Source organism: Phocoena phocoena, chromosome 1 (assembly GCF_963924675.1).
Source record: "Phocoena phocoena chromosome 1, mPhoPho1.1, whole genome shotgun sequence".
Taxonomy (NCBI): domain Eukaryota; kingdom Metazoa; phylum Chordata; class Mammalia; order Artiodactyla; family Phocoenidae; genus Phocoena; species Phocoena phocoena.
Window position 1 is genome coordinate 67,560,903 of NC_089219.1, and position 16,755 is coordinate 67,577,657.

The 16,755-nt window shown below is 35.2% G+C and overlaps 1 protein-coding gene across 1 annotated transcript in view; it reads right to left on the reverse strand.

The window, feature by feature from the left end:
• PIGK (phosphatidylinositol glycan anchor biosynthesis class K) overlaps positions 1 to 16,755 on the reverse strand; it is a 135,134-nt gene that overhangs the window by 91,285 nt on the left and 27,094 nt on the right. The window contains exons 4-6 of the mRNA XM_065888466.1: positions 4,455 to 4,590; positions 2,638 to 2,749; positions 412 to 508 (exon numbers count right to left, since the gene is read on the reverse strand). Of these exons, the coding sequence (XP_065744538.1) occupies positions 412 to 508; positions 2,638 to 2,749; positions 4,455 to 4,590 (345 nt within the window). The remainder of the gene's footprint in view (positions 1 to 411; positions 509 to 2,637; positions 2,750 to 4,454; positions 4,591 to 16,755) is intronic.

Genomic DNA, 16,755 nt, shown 5'->3' on the forward strand with positions numbered 1-16,755 from the left:
TGTACAAAAAGAATAAGTACAAGATGAAAAATAAATATATGTTCACAATCCCCCTAAATAATGGGGAATGTGGTTGGTGGGATTCTTATTTCCTCCAAACAGGATGAGCAATAACAAGAGACATGATCTTAACAGGTGAATTTCTTTCCATGCTCTTTAAGAAACCCAAATTTTTCTTCTAAAAAGAATTCAGTTCATACTTCTGTAAAATATAATAAAACTACTGCTACAATGTACAATTTCTAAAAAAAAAAAAAATAGTTCAGTTCAATAGAAATAACAAACATAAATCTAGAGTAGAAGAAATAACTTATTAAAATAAGTTTAGATCTCATAAGATTTATAAATCTACTAACCATGGAAAAATTAGGTACTAATTTATCTTATGAAAAGTAGTCATTTGTCAATTACCGTCTTTTTTGCCACATTTGTTCAAAAGCATCTGCAAGTTCTATGTTGGTAATTTCTTCAGAATCTTGAAATTTCAAGAAACCGTTTCCACCATGTCCTTATAGGAAGAGTCAGAAAGATCAAACAGACACTGTTTTTAATGCAAACTGCACACATCCAGATATAAACATTCACTTCATTCATGGCAATATTTTAATATCACTTGTTATTTTATACTCTAAAATAAAAAGTACTGTAAAAACAAATTTAATTTTCTGCTATACCAATTAAAGAGAATAATGATAGACTATGTACAAAATAGTAGATATAATATATATTTAAAAGATTTTCTATCATTCAGTTTTAGAAAAACACATTTATACTTTTTTCACTGGCTCCATTATTATGTCAGAAATGAGTTTCCATAGATAAAAATTTCTCAAATACCAGGCAAACATTTTGGGTGAGAAAGGAGTTGAAGACACTAGCTAGTCCCATGGTAAGCTCGCACTATTCACAGTATATACTTGAAATGCTATATCAATAGGAAGTGTAGTTCTCACCTAAAACTTGATGTTTTCACAATCATCAACCACTGTCCCATGAGAGTTGACCAGAAGATTATGACATTTAGAATGCATGATAGGGCTTCCCTGGTGGCGCAGTGGTTGAGAGTCCGCCTGCCGATGCAGGGGACACGGGTTCGTGCCCCGGTCCGGGAAGATCCCACATGCTGCGGAGCGGCTGGGCCCGTGAGCCATGGCCGTTGAGCCTGCGCGTCCGGAGCCTGTGCTCCGCAACGGGAGAGGCCACAACAATGAGAGGCCCGCGTACCGCAAAAAAAAAAAAAAAAGAAAAAGAAATAGAATGCATGATAGAGCCAGTCTGCCTGGATACAAACACTAGCTTTACTACTTAATGACTGTGTTATTTTAGGCAAGTAACTTAACCTTTCTATGCCTCAGTTTCCTCAGATGTAAAGTAAGAAATGTATCAGTAAGGTCATCATTAGCGTGTCTATATATGTCCTTTGTGCAGATTTTCAAAAGGTACTTCCCACTGGGTAACAAAGTAGAAAAATCTGTGTGTTTCAGTGCTCCCACTGAATATAAGCAGTCCTGTAAGCTCAAAAGTGGTTAGTGGCTATGCCTTAGGGTGGGTTAAGGGAAGAAGAATATTTCTCTCTCCCATTAGATACAACTTTATAGCAGGGCACACAGCTGAGTAAATGTAAACATATACTAGATCTCAGCTCCCACTCACCACCCGAGCCAGACACTTATATGCAGTGCACAACCCACACAACCATATATGACCGCCCTGAAAATCGGCACCTAAATCTTTAGATTGTTGTGAGGATGAAATGAACTAATATACACAATGATTAAGAATACTGCGTGATGTATAGTAAGCCTCAATAAATATTAGCTATTACCGTTTTTATTATCATATTATCATAATTATCAACCTTCCTGTTCTCTTACACGGGTTGGCAAGCTTTTTCTGTAAAGGGCCATGTGGTAAATGTTTTAGACTTGTGAGCCATATGGTCTCTGTTGCAACTCCTGGACTCTCTACCACTGTAACGTAAAAGCAGCCACAGACAATACACAAAACAAATGGTTACAACTATGTTCTAATAAAACTTTACTTCCAAAACAGTAGCCCTTCCATGGGCCAGGGTTTGCCAATTCTTTCTTAGATACTGGAATTTCTCCCATACCTGGAGCTATCCTGAAAGAGGATCAACAGACTCAGAAAAAATGTTGTAAAACCTTTTGTTTAGTACATCAAATAAAGCCAAGCTACAAGACTGTACTTCATCCTATTTGTCACAAAAACTTTAAAATTTCTTGTAAATGTCAGATAAACTAAAATGAAAATTTTTCTGACTTCATTAACTTGCTGGGTTAATTTAGAAAGTTTATAAATTGATTGTATTTTAAAAGCTGTAAATAAATGCAACATGATAAAGAAAAGAAGACCACTAAGTAGGGGGTCACTGTCTTGCTGTATGACATCTAAGAATCATTCTGCACCTGTTTTATCATCAGTTGATGAGTAATACACTGTTCTAAAATATCATTTCAAGTTTTTATACATTATGAGAAAAGAGAACTTCATAACAAACTATCAAACTACTTGAACCAAAATAATTTAAGATGTTTAAATTTCTTTCCACACAAATTCCTTTTTGAAAAGAGTTGCAACATATGCTATCATTAAATATCTAAATTATGAAATTACCTGTCATATAAATAAGAATATTACTCCTATCATCAGAAAGAAGACGTTTTGACCGAGGCGTACTAGATGGAATCCTCCCAGTTAATACCCGTAAAAAGTTTTCCACAGTTACCTGAAAAATAAGTGAAAAATCAGATGAAATAGAATTGAGGGAAACCTGATAATTGTTTTTTACTTTCAAAAATATTCCTTCTTCTTTCTCTATGTATTACTCAGCATAAACTGAAAATAAAACCTGAAGAGAAATATAACTCAATTAAAATATATTTATTTAAATGTATACCTCAAACTAACTTTGTTTCCATTTTTTAAAAAATACTAAAAACTAACAAATAAAAACTACCTTGGGGAAAAATAGGTTAATTATACATTTAAAAATTCAAATACTATACAAAATATTGCCAAAAACTTAAAGATTATCAGTCTGTCTTCACAGGCAATTCTTTGGGAAGAAACAAGATATAGAAACATAAATAAATTCAACAACATTATAACCATTGCAATTAATATGTGCAACTACTTAGTCAATTCTAGATTAACAGTGAAAAACAGGTCCATAATAAATTATAAAAATAAAACCATAAGGATAGATCCATAAATAATTCCCAAATTATGCATCTTTGATTTTTTAATGCATTTTGTTACTTAAATTTCATTAGGGGTATCTTTAACATGTAAAAAATTCTAACACTGTAAACCAGATTTCCCAACCAGGAATTTCTGGACATCTGGGATTCTTTGAAAGATATTTAAGGTCTTGGGAGTATAATGCTAATTTGAAGTTATACTACACAGATCTATATTTAAAAGGCAGAAAATCAATCCAGCTTTCTTGTTTGACTTTTCCCTAGATCATGAGTATGTAAGTGTGTGTGTGTGTGTGTGTGTGTGTGTGTGTGCGTGTGTGTGTGTGTGTAAGCTATTTGGTTTACATTTTTCCCAGAAGACAGCAAAATGCTAAGTGTTTTTCTTTAACAGGACTTCTTGTTGGCTAACAAGGAAGGGAAGTATTTGGTCTACATTTTATAATGACTAAATAAACAAGAAAAAATCCAACATTCATAAACATTTAACTGTTGAACAAACATTTTTGAGTGCCTTCAGAAGGTTACAGGAACTCTCTAGGTGTAAGATACAGGTCATGTTCTCAAGCAGCTTACAGCCTGGGAAAAGATATTCTTTTTAAATTGCTTCAAAACAGGTCTGGGAACATGGGAAATTGTGTCTTACTTTTGGTAAACTTGGTAAAAGGGGAAGGATTATTGAGGAAGACTTCATCAAGGAAGACTTCAAATTTTAAACATACAATTTATTAAATTTAAAATGAAGTTTCAAAGGGAGAAAATATAGTATAATGCCATTTTTCCAAATTTACATTTTTATTTTTAATCATACATGCTAAAAACACTGGAAGCATATTAAAAGTGATTACCTCTAAGTAGTGTTAGTCATTTTAGTATTTTCACAATATACTTACTAAAAATATAAAACTTGAAATTTTAGATCAAATATGAAAAACAAAGAATATACTTACTATAAAAGAATGTTGATACATTAAACATCAATAAAATACTCTAATATAGAAGCCAAGATAAAGTTGTTCTATCCTAGATACATATATGAAATATTCATGCTGTTATAGTTTTACTCATATATTGTTTCCTTAATATGAACTCCAGAAACAGAATTATAGCAAGGTTTCAGTGACAATCATGTACAAAGTTTAAAGAAAAAGAATAAGATTATTTTATTCTACCACTATTTTAAAGCTTAAAAGTGAAAATATTTCAAAAATGTTGCTAAACTAAACAATTTACCTCATAACTTCTATAATCCACTTCCACATCATCTCCATATACATTTAATTCCATATTCTTGTGACTAAACACTGTAGCTGGTTTAGGATTTCTAGGGTTGCATGCCATATCATCTGCAAGCATCAGAACAATGTGACTAGGAAAAAAAAATTTCAGTAAATATAGTGTACTATTAAATAAAACCAGAAAGGTAAAAACAAATATATTCTATTTATATAATATGGTAATTATCTTCATTCTTTATTAAAATTAACTCAAAATAATTATTGAGGACATATTTAAAAGAGCTTTAATTATTTTTTTCATATCTTTATGTAGTATAAGTTTTTTTTTTTTTGGCGGTACACGGGCCTCTTTCTGTTGTGGCCTCTCCCGCTGCGGAGCACAGGCTCCGGATGCGCAGGCTCAGCGGCCATGGCTCATGGGCCCAGCTGCTCCGCGGCATGTGGGATCTTCCCGGACCAGGGCACGAACCCGTGTCCCCTGCATCGGCAGGCGGACTCTCAACCACTGCGCCACCAGGGAAGCCCTAGTATAAGTTTTAAAGTCGAGAAATTAGAACAATCTGTCATGAACTTATCCTCAGAACTTGAAATTAACTAACTTAATTTTTTTTCCCAACAGAGTATACTTTATGCCATATAGCAAAAGGAAGTTAAGATGAAGGAGCTACACTGTCCTCCCAAAACATTTTTTTCAATTTTAATAATATTTGAAACTCTCAAGACTTACTGAGTTAAACTATGATATTCCAAAGAATCTACTTTTCAGAATCTCAAATGCTTAAGTATGAAAACATGCAATCCATCAGCAAGTGTAATCACTGTACCACAGGAACACATCTCCAATGCAGTCATTCTTCACTGGCTCCACTCCATCTCCCTGACACCAGCCACCATCATCTCTAGATGATGCTGGACTAGGTGCTGGATTAGCTCCCACCTGGCTTCCCACTTCCACTCTCACCCTCCCATGGTTCATTCCCCTTATAGCCACCAGAGTGACCTTCCTTAAACAAGTCAAATCACTAAACTTTCTCACTTAAAACCGTTCAAGAACTCCCCATTATAATTAGAGGAAAACAAATTCCTTACATGGTCTAAAAGGCTCAATGTGGTCTCTGTCTGTCTCTCTAACTTCAGCCCCTAGCACCCATGTTCACGGATGCTACTTCCATACTGTTCCAGGAATATGCCAAGCCTTTCCCAATTCAGGGGCTACTGACCAAATTTAGACTTCTCTCCTCCCAAATCTTCATATCATTCAAATTTCAGCTAAGGTACTCTATTCTCACTTCAAGTTTTCTTTCCTATAGGTCATTTACGAATCTGAAATCCCCATCTTCTCCCACTGCCCCCTCCCATTAGAATATGAGCATCTCTCTGAGGGCAGGGGCTTTTATCTGTCCTGTTCACCACTGTATCACTCAGGCTTAGTAATACAGCTTGGCATATAGTAGGTATTCAATAAACATTCATTGAGTGAATGAAACATTTTCATTTTTGCTTTTATTTTCTTTGAGAGAAAATTACAAAGTCTCTCTTTAATTAAATGCTTCTCATCTTGATCTTTCCATTAAAACTGGTGAACATGAATCAGGCAATTCTTTATTCTACAATATACTTGAGCTTCCCAAACATAAGGGAAAAATTAATGTGGCATATGTAATTAGTTTGGCAAGAGATAGCAAGAAGAAAATGTTCTGCCGCATATGGTCCAAATACATTAAAGTTCAGAACTGAAACACTGTGATTTTTCTTGAAAATTGGCTAGGTTTCTATTTTGAAAGGGTTCCAACACTGCCACATTCAAAGATCAGATCTTCAGCTGTTACTGATTCATACTCACAGAATGATGAAAGTTATTCCTCTTAAAATGGAAAATATATCTTCTCATTTTAATAACTTAAAATGATTTATATTGTTATTATCAATCATATCTTTTCTGTTATAAGCCACTATTAAACAAGAATGAACTGACCTATAAATCTCAATATAAAAATAAAAATATTCCTTTAGGTCATGTTTTTGGTTGAAGGTTAATTTCGTTCCTTGAAATGAAATGATTACTTAATATCTATATAATGTCAATTTCATAAAGAAGTAGTCAATTCAGCTTAAAATTATAAATTCAATCAACACTATAACCTTTGGTTAACATAATCAATATATCATAAAAAAATTCATTATAGGGCTTCCCTGGTGGCGCAGTGGTTGAGAGTCCGCCTGCCGATGCAGGGGGCACGGGTTCGTGCCCCGGTCCGGGAAGATCCTACATGCCGCGGAGCGGCTGCGTCCATGAGCCATGGCCGCTGAGCCTGCACATCCGGAGCCTGGGCTCCGCAACGGGAGAGGCCACAACAGTGAGAGGCCCACGTACCGCAAAAAAAAAAAAAATTTTTTTAATTTAAAAAAATTTTTTTTTTAATTTTAAAAAATTTTTTTAAATTTTTAATTATATCTGTAGATAATAAATAAAAAACAGGACAGAAAACAGACTGAATTTCCAAAGGTTTAGAAATTCAACCACATATTCTAATGCACTGTTTCTGAAAGTTCAGAACTCTTTTCTGGAGAAAAAAACCCCTTTCACCTGGCCCAAGCATAAAATTATTTGTAAAATGATACTTAAATATATACATGAAAATAAACTCCTTAGGCTTATATTTCTTACAAAACTAAAAATAAATACAAAATTATAAAGTAGATTCTAATAAAACTACTAAACTAATAATATTCTAAGAACATTAATTCCATCTGAAGGATGATGTTACTTTGCTGAAATTAAATGACTGCTGTTGTATTTAACAGGAGAAAGGGGTTAACTTCAGGTCTGGTTCTACACTTCAATTTTTTCTATATTTTGACATCCACACTACTATATAATTTTATGATATAGAATATATCTGTTCACAAAAGTATGTTGCACAAAATGCCATTCATAATTTCCATGCTTTGTTTACTGTTCAGGATAATCAGATCTTACATTTAACTAAGGCTTTTGCCAACAAACACTCTTTGGACACCAGTTATCGTGAGATCTAACTTGTTATCTCCTTAAAGTGCCTTTTTCACCTGAATATCAGGTTAACATCACAGCAGTTATTTAAGTCTTCACTGAGTGGGTATCAAACAATCACTGCTAGAATCAAGACAAAAAAAAAGCTACATTGAAGACACACTACTACATTCCTATAAATAACGAAAGCAAGTTGCTTTGTTATCTTATTAAAATTAAGACAAAAATCCCTCAAATTGATAGAAGAATATGATATTCTTACAGTTTGGCAATCCTATACTACCATGTGTGATGACTCAACTCTCACACTTTACTCAAGGCCCAGCAAAACCTACATCACACAACAAAGCATATGGTATGGCCTTCTCTCAGCACAAAACCAAAAGGTGAGCGCTGAAACTGTATAAAGTTCAAACTGGGTTTGAAACAAATACAGTGGTTATTTATATAAGTAGTTTCCACACTGTTTAAATCATATACTCACTCCTGTTAGTTAAAAAAATGTGAGGACACACATGTATATATATATATATCTACTAATTTGTAAGTCATATGTATTTGCTATTTCAAATATATATAATAAATATTAGTGAAGCACAACTTCATTCTTTTATAGATTAAAAAAAAGAAACTGCTAAAATTTTCTTCCCTTACCACTATTTGGTGTCTGATCTAATAGAATACCCTGATCATGCTTAAATAGATTTTAAAGATCATCAAAATGAAAAAGAAATTTTAAAACCTTTCAAAAAAGAAGGCATGAAACCCAGTTCTAGAAACATATGTGAGTGGAAAATGGTCTGAAATAAATACTTTCCCATTATTATGTTTGTCTAACATTGAAGGAACAGGTAAGCCCTGTATCAGGGCTGCTCGGCCATTCTTTACCCTCCTCCCTGAAATTCTTCCTTGGCCCAGTCAGGAACCAGTAACCAATGGGTAAAAAAAAAAAAAAAAAAAAAAAAAACATTTTAAATAAATAATCTTTCACTGCTCTAGACCATTAGAGTATGACGTTTCAAAAAGCATAACTTTTCATTTATAACAGGCTGGTATTACCATAAGAAAAATTTTTCACTAAATGAAATTTAAATAAATTACTGTATTGGTGAAAATGTTTTTAAACCATTCACTTAAAATTGCTATACATTCTTTAACCACGCTACTAATCAGATAATACTACCTTAGAGCATCTTTAGCAACCTACACCAAGCTTATCTTCAATATCATCATCCCAATCTAGAATAGTAGTTGAAATTAAAGCAACTGAGGATTTGAGGATCACAGAGATCTTTGATGCTCTCTTAAATCTCTGAGTTTCTGCTCATAAGTGTTACTTTTTTTTCCTGACATAAATTATTCAGAATGCTCTGTGGGTTACCTCTTCTGCAGCAATCTAATGACTACGGGACCAAGCAAATTCAACAAATTTTGTTATATAATTGTTAGCTTGATGCCAGAGTAATTTACTTTTGGCTTTTCTTCTTCCTTTTCTTCCATGTCTTGAGGAATCGCCAAGTTAACAAATCTCGCCACCAATGCTCTACAAAACTAATCATAACAAATCTGCTAGTCACAGGTGTTGGACCATCAAGACTTTCTGAATTACTTTCAATTTGCCAAATTGTAAATATTTGGCATTATAAGACTATATGATACCAGGTATTCTGCCCTTATATTATTAGAAATAAAACTCAAAAAACTGCACTGCAGAGACAGGAGCTCAACAGCAACAGACATGTTACATAAGGGTTGAGCTAGGTAGCTATAGGCTCATATATGTAAGTCACATGGGGTTTAGTATAATACAATAATAAATAACATTTATTGAGCACTTGGTATATCTCCAGCATTGCACTAATAAAATAAGCACATTACAGGCATTATCTCATACACTATTTCCAAGATACATATTATTATCATACCTGTTTTACAGGTTATGAAACTGAGGCACAAAGAAGTTAAGTAACATGTCCCAGGTCACACAGCTAGTAAGTAGTGGAGTTTGAAGTCAAACCCATTTTGTGTGACATGAACCTTTGCTTTTAGTAATTCTGCATTACCCTGACACTATGTGAACTGGAATTTGAAAGAATTTAATGGTGTGTTTTGTTTTATATTGATAATTTAATCAACTCAGATAATTAAGTTAAATGCATGCACTCATTATTGCTGTTCAATATTTATGGCAAATAACTAACATAAAATAGGCCCTTGAAATTCTAAATGGAACCATCCAGAGACCATAGCAAACTCTTAAATTGAAGAACAGCACTAGGGTATGTAATTTCTCCTTTAAAAGTAGTAAGGTATAACTGAAAATTTTAACTGTCCATTTAAATGCAAAAATCAGAGAACAGAACATCAAAGAGATACAGAGGCTAATGTTCTAGACATTCTCCAATCAATTCTTTAAAGCCCCTGACTCTCTTCTTACAGAAAGGCATTGGGATTACATCCTGCTACTGGCCCTTCTCTCACCAACATCTTTTCAGCCACCAAGCCTGCCATTTTCACTCTCAGCCATCTGCAGCTGAACCTATAGCCTATACCTAAGTCTTGATTGCTCTTATCTCTGCTTCCAAACACTGCCCAACATTAACCACTCTTCCTATAATGGAGGAGGAGGTAAGCAGCAGAGGTGCCCCATCCACTCCTTCCCTTCTCTTATCAGAGCTAAAATTAGTATTGTGTAGACAAGTTTTCCATCTCTTTTTTCCTGTTTTCCATTGCTCACCTTCCCACTAACTATTTAGTTTACTGACTTAGTCAAGCACACCAGCTTCAAGGCTTGAAATTCAAATCTGTGCATTATATTAGCAAAACTACAAGTTATTATATTTCTCGAACATTTTGGATGGCTCACAGAAATGGTCAAAATAACAAATGTTGCTGTGGGGAAGGCGCCTCCACTAACCCAATAGTCAAGTCACGGAATTGCCTGCGTCCACCTCTCTGTTCAACCAGCCGTTATGTCCTCTCCATGACCTCCTCCAGCTGGATTTTAGCTTGGACAAACCACTCTCCCTGTCTCACTGTTGGTCCACCACTGGAAAGAATGATTACCATGTGGCTGACAGGGTACTGGTGTTCCAGCCAGGGATCAGGCCTGAGCCTCTGAGGTGGGAGAACAGAATTCAGGACACTGGTCCACCAGAGACCTCTCGCCCCACATAATATCAACCGGTGAGAGCTCTCCCAGACATCCCTGTCTCAAAGCTAAGACCCCGCTCCACCCAAAGCCAGCAAGCTCCAGAGCTGGACGCCCCATGCCAAACAACTAGCAAGACAGGAACACAAGCCCACCCATTTAGGAGAGAGGCTGCCTAAATTCATAATAAGGTCACAGACACACCAAAAAACACCACTGGACACGGCCCTGCCCACCAGTAAGACAAGACCCAACCCGACCCACAGGAACACAGGCACCAGTCCCCTCCACCAGGAAGCCTACACAAACCACTGAAACAACCTTAGCCAACGGGGGCAGATGACAAAAACAACAGGAACTACGAACCTGCAGCCTGTGAAAAGGAGACCCCAAACACGGTAAGTTAAACAAAATGAGAAGACAAAGAAATGTGAAGCAGATGCAGGAGCAAGATAAAAACCCACCAGACCAAACGACTGAAGAGGAAATAAGCAGTCTACCTGAAAAAGAATTCAGAGTAATGATAGTAAAGATGATCCAAAATCTTGGAAATAGAATGGAGAAAATACAAGAAACGTTTAAAAGGACCTAGAAGAACTAGAGAGCTGACAAACAATGATAAACAAAAAAATAAATGAAATTAAAAATTCTCTACCAGGAATCAATAGCAGAATAACTGAGGCAGGAGAACAGATAAGTGACCAGGAAGATAAAATAGTGGAAATAACTACCGCAGAGCAGAATAAAGAAAAGAGAATGAAAAGAAATGAGGACAGCCTCTGGGATAACATTAAAGGCACCAACATTCAAATTATAGGGGTCCCAGAAGAAGAAGAGCAAAATAAAGGGACGGAGGATATATTTGAAGAGATTATAGTTGAAAACTTCCTTAACATGGGAAAGGAAATAGTCAATCAAGTCCAGGAAGCACAGAGAGTCCCATACAGCATAAATCCAAGGAGAAACCCTCCAAGACACATATTAATTACACTATCAAAAATTCAATACAAAGAAAAAATATTGAAAGCAGCAAGGGAAAAGCAACAAATAACATACAAGGGAATCCCCATAAGGTTAACAGCTGACCTTTCAGCAGAAACTCTGCAAGCCAGAAGGGAGTGGCAGGACATATTTAAAGTGATGAAAGGGAAAATCCTACAAACAAGATTACTTTACCCAGCAAGGATCTCATTCAGATTTGACAGAGAAATTAAAACCTTTACGGACAAGCAAAAGTTAAGAGAATTCAGCACCACCAAACCAACTTTATAATAAATGCTAAAGGAACTTCTCTAGGGAGGAAACACAATAGAAGGAAAAGACCTACAAAAACAAAACAATTAAGAAAATGGTAACAGGAACATACATATCAATAATTACCTTAAATGTAAATGGATTAAATGCTCCAACCAAAATACACAGACTGGCTGAATGGATACAAAAACAAGACCCATATATATGCTGTCTACAAAAGACTCACTTTAGACCTAGGGACACATACAGACTGAAAGTGAGGGGATGGAAAAAGATACTCCATGCAAATGGAGATCAAAAGAAAGCTGGAGTAGCACTTCTCATATCAGACAAAACAGACTTTAAAATAAAGACTATTATAAGAGACAAAAAAGGACACTACATAATGATCAAGGGATCGATCCAAGAAGAAGATATAACAATTGTAAATATTTATGCACCCAACAGTGGAGCACCTCAATACATAAGGCAAATGCCAAAAACCATAAAAGTGGAAATCGACAGTAACACAGAAATAATATGGGACTTTAATACCCCACTTTCACCAATGGACATATCATCCAAAATAAAAATCAACAAGGAAACACAAGCTTTAAATGACACATTAAACAAGATGGAAAACTACAGGCCAATATCACTGATGAACATAGATGCAAATATCCTCAACAAAATACTAGCAAACAGAACCCAACAGCAAATTAAAAGGATCATACACCATGATCAAGTGGGGTTCACTCCAGGAACACAAGGATTCTTCAATATACACAAATCAATCAATGTGATACACCGTATTAACAAACTGAAGCATAAAAACCACATGATAATCTCAATAGATGCAGAAAAAGCTTTTGACAAAATTCAACACCCATTTATTATAAAAACTCTCCAGAAAATGGGCATAGAGGGAACCTACCTCAACATAATAAAGGCCATATATGACAAACCCACAGCCAACATCGTTCTCAATGGTGAAAAACCGAAACCATTTCCTATAAGATCAGGAACAAGACAAGTTTACCCACTCTCACCACTATTATTCAACAAGGTTTTGGAAGTTTTAGGCACAGCAATCAGGGAAGAAATAGAAGTAAAAGGAATCAAATCGGAAAAGAAGTAAGCTGTCACTGTTTGCAGATGACATGATACTATACATAGAGAATCCTAAAGATGCTACCAGAAAACTACTAGAGCTAATCAAGAATTTGGTAAAGTAGCACGATACAAAATTCATGTACAGAAAACTCATGCATTCCGATACACTAACAATGAAAAATCTGAAAGAGAAATTAAGGAAAACTCCCATCTACCACTGCAACAAAAAGAATAAAATACCTAGGAATATACCTACCTAAGGAGACAAAAGACCTGTATGCAGAAAACTATAAGACACTGATGAAAGAAATTAAAGATGATACAAACAGATGGAGAGATATACCATGTTCTTGGATTGGAAGAATCAACATTGTGAAAATGATTATACTACCCAAAGCAATCTACAGTTTCAATGCAATCCCTATCAAACTACCAATGGTATTTTTAACACAACTACAACAAAAAGTTTCACAATTTGTATGGAAACACAAAAGACCCCATATAGCCAAAGCAATCTTGAGAATGAAAAATGGAGCTGGAGGAATCAGGCTACCTGACTTCAGACTATACTACAAAGCTAAAGTAATCAAGACAATATGGTGCTGGCACAAAAACAGAAATATAGATCAATGGTACAAGATAGAAAACCCAGAGATAAACACCCACACATATGGTCACCTTATTTTTGATAAAGGAGGCAAGAATATACAATGGAGAAAAGACAGCCTCTTCAATAAGTGGTGTTGGGAAAACTGGATAGCTACATGTAAAAGAATGAAATTAGAACACTCTCTAACACCATACACAAAAATAAACTCAAAATGGATTAAAGACCTAAATGTAAGACCAGACACTATAACACTCTTAGAGGAAAACATAGGCAGAACACTCTATGACATAAATCAGAGCAATATCCTTTTTGACCCACCTCCTAGAGAAATGGTAATCAAACCAAAAATAAACAAATGGGACCTAATGAAACTTAAAAACTTTTACACAGCAAAGGAAACCATAAACAATAAGAAAAGACAATCCTCAGAATGGGAGAAAATATTTGCAAACAAAGCAACTGACAAAGGATTAATCTCCAAAATTTACAAGCAGCTCATGCAGCTCAATATCAAAAAAACAAACAACTCAATTCAAAAATGGGCAGAAGACCTAAACAGACATTTCTCCAAAGGAGATATACAGATCGCCGACAAACACATGAAAGAATGCTCAACATCACTAATCATTAGAGAAATGCAAATCAAAACTACAATGAGGGGCTTCCCTGGTGGCACAGTGGTTGAGAGTCCGCCTGCCGATGCAGGGGACACAGGTTCGTGCCCCAGTCCAGGAAGATCCCACGTGCCACGGAGCAGCTAGACCCGTGAGCCATGACTGCTGAGCCTGCGCATCCAGAGCCTGTGCTCCGCAATGGGAGAGGCCACAACAGTAAGAGGCCCGAGTACCGCAAAAAAAAAAAAACTACAATGAGGTATCACCTCACACCTGTCAGAATGGCCATCATCAAAAAATCTACAAACAATAAATGCTGGAGAGGGTGTGTGGAGAAAAGGGAACCGTCTTGCAATGATGGTGGAATGTAACTTGATACAGCCACTATGGAGAACAGTATGGAGGTTCCTTAAAAAACTACAAATAGAACTACCATACGACCCAGCAATCCCACCACTGGGCATATACCCTAAGAAAACCATAATTCAAAAAGAGTCATGTATCAAAATGTTCATTGCTGCTCTATTTACAATAGCCAGGACATGGAAGCAACCTCAGTGTCCATCAACAAATGAATGGATAAAGAAGATGTGGCACATATATACAATGGAACATTACTCAGCCATAAAAAGAAACGAAATTGAGTTATTTGTAGTGAGGTGCGTGGACCTAGAGACTGTCATACAGAGTGAAGTAAGTTAGAAAGAGAAAAACAAATACCGTATGCTAATACATATATCTGGAATCTAAAAAAAAAAAAAAAAACTGGTTCTGAAGAACCTAGGGGCAGGACAGGACAGGAATAAAGATGCAGACGTAGAGAATGACTTGAGGACACAAGGAGGGGGAAGGGTAAGCTGGAACGAAGTGAGAGAGTAGCATTGACATATACACACTACCAAATGTAAAATAGATAGCTAGTGGGAAGCAGCTGCATAGCACAGGGAGATCAGCTCAGTGTTTTGTGACCACCTAGAGGGGTGGGATAGGGAGGGTGGGAGGGAGACGCAAGAGGGAGGGGCTATGGGGATATATGTATACATATAGCTGATTCACTCTGTTATACAGCAGAAACTAACACAACATTGTAAAGCAATTATACTGCAATAAAGATGTTAATTTAAAAAAATGAAGAAAGAAAATAAGCTCTAGATAGTGGAAAATAACTGGTAAAATATTTTTAAAAGGCATATATATAGGAAATTGGGGGTAGATGATGTTCCAATTTTTAAAAGAGAAAACTAAAAGGCTTTTTTTACAAATGTTTTAAATTGGCGTATTTGAAAAGGTGTACTAATATTACTATTCTAATAACAATAACGATGAGTTAGTAATAAGGAAAAGCTAAAAAATTGCTTGTACTCAAGTTTCCATTTTGCTTTCCTAGTGAATGGTTAAATTCAGTGTAAAATGTGCATAATAATAAGACTAGCATGACCCAAAGGTGCATTTATTGGGGTCCACTAAATTTGTTTTTTTATTCTAGCTGTAATAGCATTAGATGCTAATGGTTTCCTGGAAAAACAGTCATCAATATTAGATAAAACTTTCTTACCTTACCATTCCCTCTAGAAATTATTTGTCTATTTTTATCAGAGGAATGTGTGATAAATAAATAAAGCATAATATTAAGCTTTGTGCAATAAATGACATACTAATGAAACAGAAATAACCTGAGTAGAGTGTTATGAAGCAGTTTGTAAAAGTTAAAGTACTGGATCAAATGCAGTTAATTCGAAGAACAATTAAAGGTATTGAGTTCTGTATTTAGTTGTTCAGAAAAAATAACATTTTAAATTCACTGGCAACATTCAGTTAATAAAGTTAATAAAAGAAAAAAAAAGAATATTGCATCCACTGATCTAGTATAACCTACTTTTTGTCAAAAGACACAGGATACAATTGGATATATTGTATACAATCCATCATAATGGAAATCAATATATGCAATCTTTCACATATTCTCATGTTTAACAAAAATTTTACTTTTGTTATTTTTCCAGTAATGGTCTGTACTGACTTAATCAGTCTCCCCAACTCATCTACTTTTATGACAAGTATCTTGGAATCTTGCTTAACATCAGTAGATTTTAGCAGTCTATATGTAACCTCACTAGGATGCTACAAAGTTTCCTAGGACTTGACCACAATGCCTGAACTGCACATCTTGCGCGAAAAATATATGCAAACATCATTAATAAGCCTTCTCTGGTACATTTCTATTCTCGAATAGCAAGTAAATGAAAAGGTCCTCTTAATCTCTCTGGGCACTAAGAAAGATATTCTTAAGAATTAAGTTCAGATATTCTTTTCTTTAAGAAGACTTGGATGGCTATGCTTCGAGGTATCACTTTTATCAGTTTTTTTAAATCTATTTGGCAAAGAATAAAATACAGAGACACAACACAGATAGTGAAGAGTATTTTACTACCACTTCTGTTCTTCAATTCGATCAAAAAGTCAACTAGGACAAAAATTGAAGAGGAAAAATATAAATGGAGACTATGACAGACAAAAGGATAATTAACTGGAAGATAATAAATCTCAATTTAATATATTTCA